Source organism: Camelina sativa, chromosome 11, assembly GCF_030686135.1.
Source record: "Camelina sativa cultivar CO46 ecotype springtype chromosome 11, ASM3068613v1".
NCBI lineage: Eukaryota > Viridiplantae > Streptophyta > Magnoliopsida > Brassicales > Brassicaceae > Camelina > Camelina sativa.
The window spans coordinates 23,816,146-23,837,280 of NC_141890.1; the positions used below are offsets into that span (position 1 = coordinate 23,816,146).

A 21,135-nucleotide genomic window follows, 5' to 3' on the forward strand; every position below is an offset into this window, starting at 1 on the left:
CATCTTGCAGGGGTTTGAAGCTTGATAATGCAAACCATGTGGAAAATTTCCTTAACACAGTTATACGGAATACATTATTCACTAATCTAAAATCCCAGACGTAGACGGAAAGAATACATAATTCCAATTCCTTCATACTCCAAATGGCATCAAACTTAGCGGGAAAGAAAAGTAACAACATATTATAAGCTTCCCTTATTCAATAACAAGTAATCAAGATTTGGTGAATGAATCTTCACACTTCAATCAAAAGCATGAGGCAATTTATTGAATCAATTGGCAATCCTGTTAGCCACAACACTCTTGATATAGTGCTTCTTAAGCTTTCTCCGTCGAATATTATTTCCCCTGCGTATTATTTTCACTTAGCTCTGCATCTACACAGTTACTAAGATTACTAAAGTGAGAATAAGATAACTTACCAGTACTGGTTGTGTAACACAAATTCATCCGTTGCTACTTTCTTCCCATCATCATTGCGGTTCCAGTGGTATATGGCGTGTGTTCGGTTCTTTATCTCCAGAGTAGAGTGGCCGTAGCTAGCTTCTCGAAATGCAGAATAATCCGGCTGTGGTTCCCTAAAACTGAAACAAAAAGGCCACACTGTTCTCACTATCCAATAATATAAATACTACACATAACCATGCACCACTATTATCATTATGATCAGTTCTGAAGATGTTCAGCGGCTCAACTTTTAGATATAGGTCTACTGTATGACTGAATGTAGCCAACTGGAGTTATTTAGATTTAGTTAGACAGCAGTTTACTGAGGTCTGGGTTTATAAGGATTTCTTGGCAGATTTAGTTCGACTGTGGTAGGCATTTGGTTGAGAGAGTCTGACAATTAATCTAGGCTCTCTAGTTTTGAAGAATTGGAATAAGAATAGCAGTTTCCTAGGTTCGTTCTTATCACACTCCAAAGCTCACTCTTATTAAATTTGTTCATGTCACTCACCTTGCCGCCAGACCTTCTTGATTTCCTCCATCTCCAACTGTGATATAAACTGGAGCCGATTTATCAGGAACTGGGAAACGATCTCCGCTTGACACGTTATACCGCACATTCGATATTCGGTACTGAGATGAAAGACAAAACAAAAGATTCTACTAAACACAATAAAGCACAAAATCTATGAGGAGTTTATGGTAACAAGCAAGTACCGATCTCTCGTAGGCATGAACATGCCCAGCAAAGATTACATCAACTTTGTGTTCGACAAACCACTTCTCAAAGGCTGCTCGCATGCTTTCACCCTCCATGAAGTGTGCTTCATTAGTGTTGTAAATTGGGACGTGCATCAGAACAATTAGCCAAGGAGTTTTCTCCCTGTCAACTCTTTTAAGCTCTTCACTAAGCCAGTGCCATTGTGGGGTATACTTCACTGCACAACAATCAGAAAAAGTTATGCTTAACTACTCATTGATGTAAATCTTTTTATTTTCTAAGTAACAGTTACAAGCAGGGATGTAATTGAGCAATTGAGATGTTACCAAATGGTGAATAGCTGGAGAGGACAATGATGTGAGCTGATGCACGCCTAACAGCATACCAGAGAGGATTGCTACTTTTTGAGGCTAAGTAAGGCGTAGTGTAACGCTGAAGGTAGTTCTTGAAAGGTGTCACTTCCCCCTGTCAATGTTTACATGTTTAAGAACTTTCAGGACGAACATTAACAGAAGTAAAGCGCAACAATCTGAATAGTGAGAAGGTACGACTAATAGCTATAACAAAAATTTCATGGTCCTATATGTTTAATCATATAAAAAATTCATGTAACCAACTCTTTTATCTCTTTTAAGCTTCAGTGTACTTTTTTAAGCACCTGTAACAATTGATCTATGTCAAAGAAATTGTTAAAGTGGAAGAAATGTAGCATTGGAACCACCATGGGACTCGAAAATTAAGGATAACCTATATGTCACTTGGGTAGGTAGTAAGACAGTGCATGATGACTCAGATGTATACCATGTATGGCATGTAATCAACTTCATGATTTCCTGCAGACCAGAGCCACGGTTGATAAGCGGTACTACGCTCCACAAAACGACCCCAGCTGTCCCATCTCACACCAACGTCGTTATACTGATATCTGTCAGCATAAGAAAGATCTCCAAGAAATAAGACAGCTTGAGCTCCACTCTGCATATAGTGTTCCAGTGTAGATAACGAGTTGAATGTTTGGCCCATATCGCCTACAGTTCGTAAGTTAAACTGAGTTTGGTTAGTACAGAGCCAGAGAAGCAAGTCAAGTATCTCTCGCTGAAGCAATAAATCAAGTTATCTCTGCAATGAATCTTAAAGAACGAAGTCTTGGAACAAGCACATATGCGTTTAGATCAATATACACCAGAAAGAAGATAAAGTAAATCTTTACAACAACAAAAAAAAACGTCATATACCTATTATACCAAACTTGTAGGAAGCATCTGGATGTACATGTGGTGGTGTAACAAACCAAAACTCCCGAGAAGATTCACCACTTTCGATCTTGTAATAGTATTTTGTATCATACTGACAACCAACATATATGGATTAGCATCATCCCAACAAATAACAGGTATTGTATAGAATCATCATGTACACACTTTGCCACACAAAATGAATATTTAATATCATTTCCACAATAAGCAAAACCTTCTTGTATTGTTACCTCAAGGACAGGGACAAGGAAGTAATGTAATCTAACCACCAAATACATACTAAGATCACATAACTTCCCAAGGAAAAAAACATTGATATTGATTCCACTTTCTAAATGCATACTAATGTACAGTGCAATAGACAAACAACCATTACACAGTTCCATAGCCACCAAGTCATCTTGGAATAGTTTTTTACCTCAAGGCCAGATACATGGCAGTGATGAACAAACCCAGATTTGTATTTGTAAAACGTGTAGTTTGAGTATGTCCCTTCAGCAGTAAACTCATACTTCCCTTGAACCGTACCGTAATGTACTTTACCCGAACCAGGCTCATCAGGTGTCACCCATGAGACGATAACAGCTTTACCATCATAGTCACCTTGAGTTATATGCACTTGTTGTGGAGCATTATACCCTTTTGGTACTTTGAAAACATAATGGTCAAGTGGGATATCAATGGCGGGCCATTCGGATCGGATAAAACTACTAGTGATTCCAGCATCTCCTCCGTAAAATAAGGCTGAGCTCAAGAACACAGAGAGTATCAGCAAATGATTCATCATCGCAATGAATCTCCCAAATCTTGATTCAGTTTAACCTGTCGTAGACAAAAAGGATTTGGATCTCTCTAAGTTACAATTGCAAATCCAATGCAAAAGCTGAGACCATAATAGAGTTGACAGATAGATTTAGAATCAATCAAATCTATGAATCAATCTGAGAAGATCGTTGAATGAGTAATAATAATACCTGCAAGTTGAACAAGACATTTGTTATTGATGAATGATAACCTCGTCAGATATGATTGGGAACTATTGGAGAAGGTGACACATACGTGGAGCTTTCTTATTGGCTGAGACTAATGGATTGGGTTTTAAGCATAAAAGCGCATAACGTAACCTTTTTTAACCAAGTTTTAATTTAATCTGTTAGAAATAGTTTGTGGTGTCAATAAGAATAGGTTAGTCTTGTCTCTAAAATTTTAGTAAACAAATTTTAAGTTTTTTTTTTCTTTTTTTTTACACGTCTATGGGTATTTAAATTTTATTAATATTAAGTGACTGTTTTTTTTTATTTTCACAAGAACTTGTTTTTCTTTAAGTGACTGTTTTATCAGCAATTTTTTGTTCTTATTATTTTACTACCAAAAAGTCTCTATCATCAATATCAATACAATAAAAGTACAGGGTAAAATATAAAGCTGACACCTTATTTAAAGACTTAACTAATCAAAACATTTTTGTTAATACACATCAGTTTTTTAACTTACCACATCAGTTTTTTTATTAAAAACATAATTTTTTAGAAGATAACCAATACAATTAAAAAAAAAATAGAGTTCATCATTTTAAAATTTTTGGATGACACATAGATTTTTAATTTTTAGAAAGAAGAACAAAAATATACAATATATATATATATATATATATATATATTTAGATTTTTTCTATAGTTGATATAGCATTATTAATTTGGAACTTTCAAATTTTACTTCTAACACATTGTTGATTACAAGTATTACAAAGAAAAAAAAAAGAAAAAGTGAAATCGATGATAGTAAAAAGTTTTATATAGACTATTTTAAGAGCTTTACTAGCCTAATGAAAATATAAATTCAAAGAAAAAAAGTATAAAAGCTGAAGTGAGCTCTTGAAATATGTAAACCTCTTTGAAAATGAAATCTAATGAAAACATAACAAATAAGAATACTTAGTTTAGTTTAAAGCATTTTAAAAGCTAACATCTCGTTAAAAATATGTACCAACAGAGTTAAGAGAAATAATACACCTCATTTTTATACTAAAATTTTAAAAAGTAGACAACAACTTTCATAATGAGTTCAATATGATTATTTCAGATTTGTAAATTATAGTCTCACTCTATAACATTAAATTATTAATCGAATATATCAAAGTAGAAAACATGTTTATAAATAAAAGTGACATGTATATCTATATATAAAAATTATATTTATAACGTGCGATTGCATTGGAATAATAGTCAAATTAATCTATACTAGTATTTTTGCAGCAACTTTTGACAAAAAAAATCATCTTGGAAACAGTTAGCATTCATTGCATTGACTTTAATATTATTTACGAAAAATTTCAAAATTAATTATAGGTAAGTTTTAAAAAAATAATGAAATCTTTCTACCTAATTCAAACATAAATATGTGATTCCTTTTCATTTTTATTTGAATTTATGTTTAAATTATCTTGAATTATTCTATAATACATTTAGTTAATAAAATTATGATTTTTTCCTGCATATATTACTCAACAAATGAACAAAAAATACGGGTACAATATCCCACATCGCCCAGAAATTTGGGCAGTGGTTCAAAATCATACTATAAACGGACCAAAATGATTCATAATACAAATGAGTAGAAAGTTTGATTGATCAGACATTCAAACTTAAAAAACTTTTATTTGGTTTCTTCCGTTTCTTTATTTTATAGATTTTTAAAAATTTGAATATTATCAATATTTAAAACTTTTAAAAAGTTAAATATTATAAATATTTATATTTTTTAGAAAGTTAAACTTTATAGAAAATATTAAAAATATTAATAATAATTAAATGTTATGAAGTTCGAATATTATAAATATTTGAATTTTATAAGAAGTTTAAATATTATAAATATTACAACTTTAAAAAAAATGAGAAGACCTTTAAAATATTAATAATTTATTTAAATTTTTACAAAACTTCAAATATGAGAAATACTCAACCGTAAGTATTATAAATATTTAAACTTTGTAAGAAGCGCCAATCTTATAAAATGTAAATGGTTACAATCTTAATAAATAACATATCAACTCAATCTAATATTTATAATAAAAAACAATAAATATTAAAAATTAAGATGATATAGTGCGAGTTAAAATATCTCGGGACAGAGTTATAAAGCGGGACGGGTTTGGTCGATATTTATATTAAATTAAAATATCATTAATTTGGCGTTACATAGATAAAACATCATTTCATTATTTTGTTAACACTATCGTATCAAAGAAAAGACATATCTAATTAAATTGATTAAATACATATTATTTAAAAAATAAATTATATCGCGGTATTATATGGGTTAAACTTTAAACCATAAAATTAACAATTATTATATAATTATAACATATTTAACCAACAAATACAATATATAATTTAAATGTTTTAGTTATAAATAATTTGCTCCGGGGTATACCGCGGGTCCTAATCTAGTTGGTTTAGTATTCTGCTAACGTTCAGATTGTGTTTTTTTTGTATGTTATTAGCCATGAGTTATGGAATGGATTAATAATTTTAAAAAGTCCAAAGAAGAAGAGATATAAAATTTTTGGAAAAATATTTATATTAAATAATCAATTGGTTTAAAATAAATTATTAAGTTATTTTTAAATAATTATTATGATCTACTATATTAAATATTTCCTTTGTAATTTAAATTATCGTTGTGCATCTTAATTACTTTTAGATCTAAAGAATCTATAGTTTTTGAAGTATTTTAGTCTTGAAAAATATATAAAATATATCTAAAATTTGTTAAAAGCTATTTACATAAGAAGAGAGGGAAAATGGCTAAAATCAATCCCGACTATTTGCGAAACGCTTTTTTATACCTCAACTATGATACCATGCATTTATAAATCTAAACTAACTAAAATTTTAAATTTTCTACCTAAATTTTATAAAATTAGCCGAATTCAACAATTTTGTAAACGTCGTTACTTGACCGTTTAACGGCGCTAAGTCAGACGCCAGCAAGGCAATCATGTGGCATCTGGACATATCAAAACTACGTCGTTTTGATACAAATGAAACAAAAATAAAACAGTGCTACCTATAGTCGAACCTGCGCAAGCTTAGTCAATAAAATCAGCTCCTTAACCACTCGGACACATTGATTTCTTGTGTTCAAACGAACAACCATTTAATATATTGACATTCATATCTCTTTTTCTTCTTCCAAAAGCGTACATAGGCATCGGGGCCTCACTTCTCCGATCTGAGGCACGACGGTCTTCTCTCTTCTCCGTCGGAGTCATCCGTCTCTTCTAGTAGGGGTGGATTCCCCTCCCTACACAAGGCTCAGTCCAGGAAGAATCTCCCAAGGCCCAAGTAATCACCTAAAAGGAGAGAAGGGTACTTTGGTCCTTTTAAGTGATGAACCGACACGACTTTCTATCAATACGAACGTACGACGTCTAAGAAGGAGATCCAGGAAAAAGAGGAGTAAAACGCTACAAAAGCTACGAGCGATTAATTAAGCTACGAGTGATTAGTTAAGTATCTCGTCCAGAATACGAGTCGACGAGCCCTCAGCTCGTCTTCCCTCTTTCCTTTTACCCGTCTTATTGTTTACCGTTGTAGTCCGAATCATTGTGCCCGACATCGAGTTATTAAAGAAAGATTCAACATCCTTTTTACCGAGCTATAAATCTTTAATTGTGACCGATATCAACATCAACATCTTCTCCTTCTCTATAGGGTTTTAGCTGTACTAATATTTGTGCTTTTAAGATTGAAATCAAAAGCAGTTTCCTTTGATTAGTCTTAGCTTCCTTTGATTCAATTACAGATCTGTGCTTCTGGTAAGAAGACATTTAAATTGCCTTCACTGAGAACTTATTGTTGAAACTTGAAAAAACTTATTTATCATGATAATCCAAAAACTTATTTGTTCATACAATCGCAATAAAGTGATATACTAGTGAACCTTCGCAGGTTTGATTCTTGCTGTCAGCGTTTTTTGTTTGTTTCATTTGGGGTTATCAAAACGACGTAGTTTTGATATGTCCAGATGCCACATGATTGCCTTGCTGGACTCAGCGCCGTTAAACGGTTAAGTAATGACGTCTACAAAATTGTTGAATTCGGCTAATTTTATAGAATTTAGGTAGAAAATTTAAATTTTTAATTAGTTTAGGTTGATAAATGCATGGTATCATAGTTGAGGTATAAAAAGCGTTTCGCAAATAGTCTGGGTTGATTTTGGCCGTTTTCCCCTAAGATTGACTATACATTACAATTATTATTTTGTAAAAGTAATATAACATGTATTTATTAATGTCTACAAATATCAATAAAAACTATTAAAATTTTAGGAATTGTAAAATTCAAATCTTAGATGCTTTTAAATTTTTTATTAATCATAGTAATATACTAATATTAAAATAAATTTAATTTGTATAAAAAAAATCTCGCAGCGTAGTGCGGGTGTTTATCTATTCTTATATAATATGAGAAGGTTTTTTCTAACTTTGTCAGCCAATATGACATTTGGCGCTCTATATTTGTGATACATGTCTTTCTCATTAATCTTAAAGTAAACATTTTTTATATACTTCATTTTATTTATATCTTATATGATGTATAGTTTGTTTTTAAAAATATATTTCTTCTAACTTTTAGTTTAACATATAATATATTTCATAATGAAAGCATATACCATATAACCTAAAAATAAAACTATTGATCAAACCAACTAAGACAAAAAAGTTTTCATACTTTCGAAGTAAAAATTAAAACCAAGTGAATTTATGATAGACTAAATTAAAAATATAGAAGATGTACTAATATATTTAAAAAATCACATTGTATTCAGTAATCATATATATTGTATTAATGACAAAACTTAAATAAAATTAAATTGTACTTAATATTATATAAGTGACGGTTTGACTATCTTTAAAATGTATGTATTAAAAGAAAATAAAAATAACATAATGGTATCATAACATAATATATGTATCATAACATAACCTTTAGTTTTAACATATAATATATTTCCTAATGAAATCATATACCATATAACCTAAAAATAAAACTACTAATCAAACCAATTAAAAAGAAAAAAGTTTTTATACTTTTAAAATAAAAATTGAAGCCAAATTAATTTATGATAGACTCATTTAAAAATAGAAAATATGTTCTAATATATTTAAAAAATCACATTGTATTCAATAATCATATATATTGTATTAAAGACAAAACTCAGATAAAATTAAATTATATTTAATATTCCATAAGTTACAGTTTGACTGTCTTTAAAATGTATGTACTAAAAGAAAATTAAAATAGCATAATTTATTAATCATCCTATGAAATAGTAGAAAACAATAGTTTTACAAAATAATTTAATGGTAATTATACTATTTATTTTAAAATGATTAGAAAATAGACATATTATATCGAATCTAAAAAGCATTAAACTTGATACACTTCTCTTTTCATGAAATTTATTCAAAATTTAATGCAAGATATAGTATAAGATATTTCGTAAATTTTTATGACATGAGCCATATTTTAATATGCATTATTCCAAAATTTTTTATAATAACAGTGATTACAAGATTAGAGAGTAAACACTGGAGCATATGAAATCAGGAATACACTTATTGATTATTCAAAATAATCATTGGTGATTCTTCTGTTACCTTGTAAAACATGTTGTCTAGATTCATAATCTCATTAATATTGTACAAAATTCAGGTTTTAGAAGTTTAGTTTATTGATTGGATGAATTTGAGTCTGTCTGATTTTTTTTCTTACATATCTTATTTTCAAATCATAAAAATCTGATGGAAAGTCAACATATAGATATTATAAGTTCAAATATAGTTAACTAAAAAAACATTTAGATGTAAGTTAAAATAAATTAGAAATGTAGTTATGTGAGAAAAATAATTGGATTGTATATATTGTTAATATCAATTTTTCTGATTTTGTCTTCCCTTCCATCTACACCAATTGATATGTTGGAGAGTTCATTTTTTAAAAAATTAAAAGAACATAATGAATAAGAATAGAGACAAAGATCAGAAATAACCCATCATCATAGAAGTATAACACATTTTAAGCATTTATATAGAGTTTCTAATTCACAAGAAATTTGTTAGGAGGCTAATCGTAGCAACATATTGTGGATTCAAAAAGAAAACCAAATATTAAGACTGAGTTAAAGAATATATAAAGTTGTAAAACCAATCGCAAAAGGATTAATATTTATCATTTATTTTTCTTTACGATTGAGACTAAAACATAATTTTTATTAAAAATGTCTCTATGTAAACTTGTTTTTAATTTAAAAATTGTTATAAGATTTCATAAATCATTTACTTTTTCAATATTTTTTAGAAAATAATCTACTTCATTATTTATTCATATATGATAAAAAATCAGTTTTAATTTTGAAAAAGAAATTTAAAAGAATAAAAATGCAAAAAATATACATGCAAATAATTTGTAAATAAAATAAATAAAAACATTAAAAAAGCATATAAGAAAAAAAAAATAACTTGAAATCCAATTTACTGATGTTTAAAACATAAATTTTTAATTTTAAACAAAAAATATATGTTTAAAAAGTTTTTGATTAACAAATGAAAAAATTTCTTATTAACAATACCGCTAGTAGTTTTTTCACCAATCAAACATTATTTCGTACCGCTTCTGCTGTATAAACCGCATTTGTCCCGCAAATACTTTTATTCCGCATGTACCGCACTATTAAACCGCTTTTCCCGCACAACTAAATAAGCTGTTACCATTCAAACTCTATGTTTTAGTTTTTAAGTTTAGGGTCCGAATGGTGACTGTGTATTTTGATGTGCAGGACAAAGAATTTAATAGTATGGTAGGGTTCAACTGCGGTTCATAAGAGAGAAATATATTTGCGGGACAAGTGCGGGTAATAGAAAATAAGCGGTTCAGAATAAAACTTGATTGGTGATATAAATAATTGCGGTTTAGAATAAGCGGTACAAAATAATTATAAAATATTATGTGTAATATATTTTCATATATTTTGTGGAGATAATTTTTATACAAAATATATTTAACATAAGTAAACAAGATTCGTATAAAACCAATTAATTATCTTTACTAAAATCTCTTATAGCTTATTTTTTCAAAGATAGAGTGATTCCAATATTGTTAAATGGTTTTATCTTTATCAAAACCTTATATATTTATGTGAAAAGACTGAACATCTATGTTCATGACTCTTTCTTGTATTAGAAGAAGACAATTAATTTTGGTTTATGAATTTTTGTGTTTGGTCAAAATTATATTAAAATCTTTTTATATTAAAAATATATAAAAAGCTCAATTTTGGTTTGTGAAAAATTATATTTGGGGAAAATGATATGAAAAAAAAATCTTTGACAAAAATTTATTAAATTAAGAAACAATTTTTTTTATAACATGTTTTAACAAATTTAATATACTAAAATATCACATGTTTCTTTAATATTTATCCAATAATAATGAAGTTAAAATATAATATTATTTAAATATTATATAAAAATGATATGAAAAGAAAGAGAAGGGAATTGATAGCTTAGGTATATAAGTATATATGTGGGAGAAAAAATAACAGCTATATACTATTTTAATAATAATAAAAATAATAATATATAAATATAAATATAATCTATTGTGTATTTCTTCCGACCGCTTGGTAATAACCTCTTTGAAGGTTTATAGCTGTCCAAGGCTATTTTTTGTTCTCAAAAAACGCACCCACTCTTTTTTTTTTTTTTTGATTTGCAAAACCACAAATTTATAATAATAATGGTGATTGGTGTAAACATTGATATAATCCTTAATTTGGTGTAAATTTAAGATAGACAGACAAGATAGATAATCCCCATAAAGTTTATTACACTAAGAATTCCGAAACTAAAATTGCAAATGTCTGAAATGATATATCGTCTAAAGGATAATGCTAAAAGAATTATCGAACTACCAACCAAAATGTAAGAATGGTTTTCTTAACCATACATATATTATAATCTAACACAAAGCGAAAAACTATATTGTGTGTATGTTCATGACCATACATAAACGATATTTTTCAAGAAGACTAACATTAAAATTCAAGTTGTCCTCTTAACACAAACAAACAACAATAATTTTTTTTTTTGAAAGGTAAAAATGGAATAGATATATACCGAAAGGCTACAACTGAATTTTGACATCAATAATATCGAAAAGTGTGATTAAAACCAAAGGCATGGAAAAAAAAAATCAAGAAACAACCATTGCATTCAAACTAAATACACCAATCTACAATAGAGTTCCAAGCACAAAGATTACGAGACCAAAAGATAGGCAACTAGTGTTCTAAAAAAATAAAAGGCAAAGAGTACAACAAGTAGTAAAATCTGACAGGCAATCTTTTTTTTTTGGTCACAATCTAACACAATAATCATACAAGTGTATGATGCAAATTTGAGAATATCACTTAACATGTTTGTACCGATCACCAAGGATTGATAACATAACGTTAACACGAAACAAATCTATTTATGATTTTACTAAAATATTATTGTCATAGTGTGCAGTACAATCACAAACATTTAAAAACAAGTAACTACAATAGACCTCAAGATGCATCTATTTCATAAAATGAAAAAGTTATTTATACATACAAAACGCCAAAACAGAGATAACAAGTATTTTCAACACATAATATAATGTTTGGGAGTTCTGCTCACTTGTGTCAGTCGAGAGGAAGCTGAACGAATAATGATGGATGTGCATCAAGGTGAAGGTGGAAACCACTCTAGAGGACGTGCTTTAGCGTTGAAAATAAAGAAAGATGGACATTACTGGCCGCCAATGGTCGCTGACTACGAAGCCTTTTCAGCAAAGTACGAAGCCTCTTAGCACCACAGACCAATGAAGCACGTTCCGCCTGAATTGCTAAATACAGTTACAGCGCCGTTCCGTTCATGCGTTGGGCTATATATCTCGTGGGGACACTACCACCGTCCAAATCGAAGTGTTTCCTTCTGGTCCTAACTGACTACTTCACCAAGTGGGTAGAAGTCGACTCATTCAATAAAGTCCAATCGCTGGACGTGACCAATTTTATCTGGAAAAACATTATATATCGTCATGGCCTCCCGTACGAGATCGTTACTGACAATGGGACGCAATTTACTTCGCTGATCACTCGGCGTTTTCTGAGCAAGTGGCAGATCCGACTGAGCACGTCAACTCCGTGTTACCCTCAAGGCAATGGCCAAGCTGAAGCCACAAACAAGACTATAATAGATGGACTTAAGAAGCATCTTGGGCAGAAAAAGGGAGTTGGGCAGACCATCTCAATGGTGTGTTGTGGTCCTATCAAACTACGGAAAGGTGATCTACGGGCCAGTCTCCATTTTCATTGGCTTACGGGATATAAGCGATGGCTTCGGCGGAGGCAGACGTTCCCACACTTCGCCGTACAATGATGGTCGATCATCCTAATCTTAACAACGAGATGATGGTCGATCATATTGATTTCGATCAAGAACTGCGCAATCATGCTTTGGTCCGAACTCAAAACTATCAAAATGCAGCAGCTCGGTTCTACAACAAAACTGTTCGTCAGCGACGTTTCAAAGAGGACGACCTGGTTTTGCGAGAAGTTTACGAGAACACCAAGGAAGGAAATGCCGGCAAGATCGGCGCTCGTTGGGAGGGGCCATACCTTCTATTCAAAACAGTTCGCCCTGGAGTTTACGAGCTTCTGACTATGGATGGCAAGCAAGTCCATAACTCATATAATGTGGCCCATCTCAAACATTATTACTATTAGATCAGCTTTACGGCTATAATAAGAAGGTTTCGGATATCCGACCTCAATTTTCAATTACTTGTACTTTGAACTACGACTGGCTTGATCCCTGTTCTGGGGTACGTAGGCAGCCTCCTATCTTTTAGTTAATATTGAGCGGATACAGCTAGAATATTAATAAAAGTTCTTTTGTCATAACAAAGAATCCATTTCGCATTTGGCAATTCGCAACAAGATACAAACAGAAAACGCAAGAGCAAACAAAGTTTAAAATTTCTATGACTTCTTCATTCAAAGTCTTTCGTCTCTACGGCGATGAGCCTACAAAGTCAGACTTTGTAGGTTCTAGTATCAGAATTTCGTCTTGCAGTGACATTGCCGTCCTGTAGTGACTTTGCCGTCCTGGTCACCCCAAAGACGGCGAACTGGTAAGGTCAGCTTCAGTTTGCTCTTCCACCACTAGCTTTCTGAGCTCATATCGCCAAAATTGACGCTCTCTTCTTAGTGCTTCCAGTTTTTCCACTGGGACATCAGCACCCCTAGCTGCCATTTCCTCGAGAAACGCACACGGACCTTCCACGGTGCTGCTTTCGCGAAAAAGATGGTCCGTGGTCTCCAAGTGGATAACGTAATAATGCAATCTTTGGAGATGACCTCGGTAGATAGTGACGTCTATTATGTGTAAAAACTCCGACTCGCCCAAAGACTCGCAATCGCCCTCTGATAGGTCAGCTACCACTGCTTGGGCGACCTGTTCTTTGCAATGGGTCTGATCGTCAAGTAGATGTGTCATCCGCCAGTTCGCAAGGAAGAAACTATTGGTGATAAGCTCGTCGAGGACCTCAATGGTTCCTTCTATTTGGCAAAGTTGGAAGAGGTGCTCGAATTTGAAATGTAAAGCCTTGATGTTCGAGCTTAGCCTTTGGGAACGGGCACGGTACATCCGTATCTCTTTTTGCAAAGGATCTTCCTTCGGATCCCTCGAGTTAAACCCGCTTGCTCTAGCAACAATGAGCTCATGGGCTTGGAACGTTTTTGTTTCTTCCTGGGGGGGGGGGCAACATTCGAATCCTCCAGATTAAACCCGCTGCCCCAGCAGCAGTCAGCTTGCGAGCTCTTCTCAACTACGCAGACTGAGTTGTCACCAGCATGTTTTTCAATTTTGTTCTTTTTTCTGTAGTATGTGTCTGAGATGTTCAGCATACAACCACCCCATCCCTATTTATAGCAAGGGCAAGGGTGCAATCGCTGCGTCCCGAGATTTCTTTCGCCAATCAGATTGCATTAAAAGACCATGTTAGCCTTAAATTCTTGGGTTACGCATCAGGAAAGTAAGAGTCTCAAACAGAAAAAAAAAAACAAAACCAGTTCGGAACCAAACTCGTACTTCTCGTCGACATCCTGGCCAGATGATCAACTTGCATCACAACGCATTAACTCTTAGTCAATGGATAAGCTGAACCCAGAGTTTTTATTTTTGTTTCGCACCTGAACTCTATTTTGGACGGATAGGTAAGCCAGACCTAGAGTATTTTTATTTTTGTTTCGCAGTCCGACTTCCAAACTAGAGCAAAGGAGATAAGTCGAGCCCAACATTTCGCCATCTGCAAAAGCACACTTTGCTCAGGATAGAATTACCCAATTATGGAACCCAGAGTTTTTGTCTCTACAATTATTTTACGTAGGATTACTTGATGTAAGCCAGGAGACGTCCTGCCTCTCGTAAATTTCCGAATCAAAATAAAAATCAAAAATTTCATTTCATGCAAACATCTAGTCTATCAAAACATGACACTTTTATTTCAGTCCATCGCCATTACAAACACATTAATTGATGTTCTGAACTCGGGCACGACCAGCGGTGATCACGCGAGCGTTCATCCCAAGACGGGTCGGCATAGGCCATAACAACTGCAGTCAAGTTCTTTCTCATTCCTCAGAACGGGTTTCTAGTTGTAACGCCCTAACTGCCACCTATTATGGGCCCCATGTCCAATCCCAGTCCATGGGCCCACCTTCTTTAATGGGTCTCACGTCCTTTCACTAGGCCCGTGAGCCCATCAATATCTGACGGCCGGTTTGCTACGTCCGAGAGGCTTTACAGTCTTGTTACCGTCCCTACAAATCACCACATGATCTTTCCCTGTGTTTTGTCCTCACTAGCACAGTTCCGACAGTCACTTCCCGGAAGGTCACTGATAACTCTCTAATTTGCATGTTTTAAGTATCCTTTTTCGTTCGTATTCCGCATTGTTTATACCTTTAACTTAGCATTCTTAGGTCATTAACTGTAGTAATTCGCTTTTAGGCCATTTAGGGTGTTGCATTCTTGCATTTGCATACTTTGGATGAAAACAGGTGATTTAGAGTCTAAAATGGGGGAAAACAAGGACAAATCCGAACGTGTACCCGAAGGAGCCATCGAGCTGGAAGAACAGTCTGAACTCCAACACGATCGAGGAGGATCCGAGAGTAGGAAGAACAACCCGAAGATCTACCCGAGGATTAACCCGAACTCATCTTTGTGCACCCTATCGAGTAGACCCTCAGGCAGGACTGGGAAGCTAGGTCAAAGGGGTTTCCATATATAAACCCCTCCTCTTCTTCCTTGCAAACGAGCACGCCGCAGACCCTCAAACCAGAGAACGAGAGCTTTTGTGAGAGAACTAAGCGACTCAAAACACTTTTAACTTTTTGTTAGGATTTTTTATATATCTTTTTGTCATTTCCTTAGATCTCTACTTTGTACTCTTTATCCTCTACTCTATCTTTTAATACAATGCAATTTTCGTTCATATATGCTTTTATGTTTCTTGTAATGATTTCCGAGTAGTGTAGTAAGGTTTCTAGGGATGGGATAGATTATTTTGTGTTCTTGATCGGTTAGGATGTCTTAGTTTGATTGAATATGTTTTATAGATTCCCTTCTAGGTTGGTGTTCTTAATGCCGTCAACAAACCGAGAGGGTGAGATTAGATCTAAGGTGTTTTACCACCGAGAGGTGTAGATGAGATGCTTGAATACCCAATGCTAGAGATTTACTCACTTAGCCTAAGAGATTAGATGAGTAAGGGGTTTATTGACAATAATGAATCGGTTCTTATTGCCTGCTTGGTCATGTTTCTCCAACGAGAGTTGGGTAGGGGAGTGATCAAGGTTGATTGTTTCTAGCACGAGAGTGTTTTAACAAGATATTAGAAATTCATTGTCTAGGGAATATTTACTTGAGGAATGTAAGACATTCGTATTGGTCACGAACACTTAGGATTCGATTACCCCATCCTTAGAAGCTTTCGTAGTTTAATTGCATGCATTTTTATTCATCACTCGATCCCTTACCTGAACAGGTACACGATCACCTTCTTCGAGTAACCCCTTGAGTTGTTATACCTTCTTTGCTTACTCGATCACCCCACCCGATCATGTACTCGAATGCTTGCATCGAGTGCTTAGGTCGTGTGGTTCTTTGTTTATATTCTTTTCTTTTATTATTTTAGGATTGTTAGACAAAGTCCCATTATTGCTTGGCTTGACTTGCATTGTTCTGATTGCATCCTTCCTGCTAGCATAAACAACAATTTGGATTGATAACCCTTTGCACTACAACTGCATAGGGAATTGATACCCTGGGTGGAAATGCCTGTTATCAGTCACCCATCCTGAGACTACTCTAGCATAAGTACGCTTAACTGTGGAGTTCTCTCAGGACCTTTGACCGAAAAAAGAAGTGCACGTTAGTGACATAGGTGGCCAAATCAATTCTGCTAAACCTCTCCGCAAGTCTCTGAAACCGGGGTGTCACACTAGTACTCTGGTTTTCTGTTCGTCCTCGTCAAGGAAACCTATGGTCTTCCTCCTCTTCGCCTCAATAAAACATATGTTGCAATATGCAACCAGACAAGGTGGCATCTCTGCCACTCCTCCAAGACAATTCTGGATCCAATCCCGCGGATGCGATTCAAGCAGCCTAAGTTTGGCCAACGAATCATATCTCATTCTTTCCACTACGGTGAGGCGATTTCGATATTCCAGATGATGATCCTCAATGGCAGAAAAGAAATTTTCCATGTCAGATCTTTCATCTGGTCTAACTCGGGACATCAGTGTCCATGGAACTTGGATGCTCGGGTAGTTGGGCATCCCCTTTCAATCGTTTCAGCATTCAAAAACGTTATAACATCGTTTCCAACCCTAAATGGGGAACCGACACTACCAACCGAGCTCGGCATTGGTTCTATGCAAGCCTCCTTTGCTCGGAAAAGTAATCCTATAAACAAAGGATGAGGTTGATTTATATTGTTCCAAGGAGGATTGATATGATCCTCCCAAGGAATCGGCACCTTCGAGTTGGTAGATAGAGACACCTTGATTTTAAAGATGATGAAGCCTCCAGAATAAGGATGATGGAATGAAAGGTCGCACAAGAGTTGCGGAAAGACTCTTGATATACCGGTTTGATCTTTCAGCCTCACACCAAAAAGATCGGATCTCTCAGCCTCGCACCAAGGAGATCGGGTTTTGACTATAGGAATCACACCAAGTAGTCGGTTTTGACTGTTGGGATCACACCAAGCAATCGGTTTTGTTCACAAAGAACAGAAGAGAATCACTCTAAAAAAAAAGAAAATGTTTTATAAAAAAGTTGGTTGATTATTTCTTTGCTCTTACATGAGTTTATATAGGAAAAGAAAACTTGGTAACAAAACCAAGTATTATTCTTGAAACTAAAAACAATAAAGATAGATAGTTGAATGAAGACCCAATTCTTGATGTATCCCTTCCTCCAAAGTGACTTTAGGTGCATGTATCTCTATTTTCGTCACTCTTCTTTGACCACAAAATAAAGTGATTATTTTGGGATTTCTTGGACTTGAATTAGGCTCAAAGTGGACTAGACTTGATAGGTATCATCCCCAATATAATTTCTCATTCTCTCTTTGGCCATAAGCTCTTGAATTAGCCCATTAAGTGTTTCCTTGATCTTCTTTGATTTTGACTCTTTGGTCCAACTTGCTGATGATAAACAACATCGGCTGTATCATTTCTTCACCTTGGGTTTAGTAGTAACAACTCCTGGTTGCCAAACATAATTCTGGAAGCTCCTAAACCAATTGGACCTAAAACTCTTCAAGAGAACAACTAGATTAACCTCCTTTGGCAAATGGAATGTATCCCAAATAGTAGTTTGACTAGAAGAGTTGATCTTCAACTTCGTTTGTGTGGAACAAGGCTCAAGGATCTTCTTGGATGGTCTCATGATCATATCAAGGATGGGTTTCCAATTTTAAGATTGGAAAAGATCAATCCCCTCCGTGATTAAAACTCAAATTTTCCAAAATTCAAGGGCATCTAAAAAACAACAGGGGGCCACAAAGCGGGCAATATTCTTACAAGGGCATGGCGCCCGGATTAAATAGGTCTGAAAAGAAAAATAACAAATGCAAAAGAAAAGGCCCTCGCTTAAGCTTCCGGGAGATCGGAAAGGTCAGCCTCAAACACGTTAGCGTTGGACCCGTGCGGATCTCTGACAAAGTCCAGAGCCAGAACCCCAAGGTGAAGAAGACCGAAGCAAAGTTGGTCTGGGGACATGATGAGATCGCCATCCTCCATCTCAATAATGTCCAAGGCTTGAACAATGTCATTGGCCTTCATATGGTTCTCCTCGATTTCGGTGATCTGCTCATCGGGGATGGACGCGCCTTTCTCCAGCAATTACTTCACCGTTTCTTTAACCCCGAACACTTGGTTGAGGACATCCTCCTTAGGGCGAACTACCGTTTCTTGGTCGACCAAATAGGCCTTCACCTTGTCCACACGATGTTGAGCCCTTTTTGTTGTCCCCTCGACCCTAGCTAGTCGATCCTCACGCAGTGGAGACGTTTCGAATCGAACTTTGACTTCAGTGCGTCGAAGTCCCGCCGCAGATTAGAGTTCTCCTCCTGGACAACCTTTTCTTGGGACTCCAGTTCAGAAATCCTTTTTTCAAGATGAATGCCACCTTTGTCCTTCTTAGCGATAACGCCTTCAAGCTCGTAGATTTTAGACTGCTTGAGTTTGTCTGCAGCTCGGATCTATTCAAGGCACTCTTTCACCTTCTGGAAGTCAAACTTGGAGGTCGACACCGACTTAAATCGCCTATCAAACATCAAAGCTAGCGAATTGGCACGAGCGGCTGTCTGCGAATCCATACAGGGAGAATTACGAGGCGGTAGGTTTTAAAGAAAAGAAAAACAAAGAATGAATCATACCTGAAGCAAAGACTGGGCGAGGTCGAGATATTGCTGCGGGAATTCCATCAAACTCAGTTTTGGGAGGATCACAGAAGAAATCTTAAGATTTTAACAAAGCTCACCAGCAGCTGCCCGGTTACAGACGAGAGGACCGTCTCCAAAATAGTCGAACACAAATTGGTCAGATCGGTCATTTGCCCTCTTAACTGAAAACTGGTCTGGGGATTCGAGCAAGACGTCTGATATGATCATGAGACCATCCAAGACGACCCTTGAGTCTTGCTCAACACGAACGAAGTCAAAGATCAACTCTTCCTACCAAACTGCTATTTGGGATGCATTCTTACCTCATCTAGAGCATATCTCGAAGTTGAATCAGTCCAATCAGAGTTTAGGTGAAGGAGTTATTCATTTTACAAATCAGGTGAACTCATGGCTACGCGACTTAGACCTACGAGCATTCAAAGGAGGATTCCGACCAAGCCAGAAGTACTCAAGCTATGAACAAAACTGTTCTGAAATCTTGATCCATCCTAGAACCACTGAGAATTGGAAGCACGTTAAAATCAGTTCATACTTGAACGATATGGATATTTCAAGTCAGTGGATCTGTCCTAGTTCCATTTTCGCGTCTGAGCCAAAGATCGTGTTACACAGACCAACTCAGAATCAATTTGGATACGAAATCAACTGGAGGATGTCAATGGATCTCTTATGTTTCCAACAAGCTCAAGAACACAAGATTTGGCCAACAAACCACAGAGTTACGTCCCATTTGCCAAAGGAGGTGGATCTATTTCTTAACTTGATGAGTTTCAGGTCCAGTTGGTTTAAGAGCTTCCAGAATTATGTTTGGCAACCAGGAGTTGTTTTCTACTAAGCCCAAGATGAAGAAATGATACAGCCCATGCTGTTTCCATCAGAAAATTGGATCAAGGAGTCAAAGAGAGTTAAAAAGATCAAGGAGGTACTTAATGGGCTAATACAAGAACTTATGGCAAAAGAGAGCATGGGAAATTATTTTGGGGATGATACCTATCAAGTCCAGCCCAGTTTGAGCCTAATTCAAGTCCAAGAAAGTCCAAAATAATCACTTTTTTTTGTGGTCAAAGAGAAGTGACGAAAATTGGAGTTCAACTCACCTTGGGAAGGAAACCTTGGGAAGACAAAATTCAAGAGTTGAATCTTCATTCAACTATCTATCTTTATTGTTTTTAGTTTCAAGAATAATACTTGGCTTTGTTACCAAGTTTTCTTATCTTATATAAACTCATGTAAGAGTAAAGAAATAATGAACAATCCAACTTTTATTATCAAAACCTTTTCTTTTGAGAGTGATTCTCTTCTGTTCTTTGTGAACAAAACCGATTGCTTGGTGTGATTCCAACAATCAAAACCGACTACTTGGTGTGATTCCGATAATCAAAACCCCGATCTCCTTGGTGCGAGGCTGAGAGATCCGATCTTTTTGGTGTGAGGCTGAAAGATCAAACCGGTATATCAAGAGTCTTTCCGCAACTCTTGTGCGACCATTCATTCCACCATCCTTATTCTTGAGGCTTCGTCGTCTTTAGAATCAAGGTGTCTCTATCAACCAACTCGAAGGTGCCGAATCCTTGGGAGGATCATATCAACGTCCTTCGCAGAACGCTTCCGATTTGGCTCATCCTGCAAACCTTCGATG

General features: G+C 34.8%; 1 protein-coding gene across 2 annotated transcripts; it reads right to left on the reverse strand.

Annotated features, from left to right (window-relative positions):
• Positions 1-25: 25 nt before the first annotated feature.
• On the reverse strand, positions 26-3,571 carry LOC104723956 (bifunctional purple acid phosphatase 26). Of its 2 annotated transcripts, XM_010442386.3 has the most exons (9): positions 3,399-3,571; positions 2,843-3,246; positions 2,404-2,515; positions 1,970-2,196; positions 1,495-1,633; positions 1,165-1,385; positions 959-1,080; positions 423-584; positions 26-348 (listed from the first exon to the last, which is right to left on the reverse strand). In XM_010442386.3, the coding sequence occupies exons 2-9, from the start codon at positions 3,209-3,211 to the stop codon at positions 273-275; spliced, it is 1,428 nt and encodes a 475-aa protein (XP_010440688.1). In that variant the 5' UTR covers positions 3,212-3,246; positions 3,399-3,571; the 3' UTR covers positions 26-272. The 2 variants fall into 2 exon arrangements, with proteins under 2 accessions (XP_010440688.1, XP_010440687.1); XM_010442385.3 differs by lacking the exon at positions 3,399-3,571 and having other exon boundaries at positions 2,843-3,390.
• Positions 3,572-21,135: the final 17,564 nt, after the last annotated feature.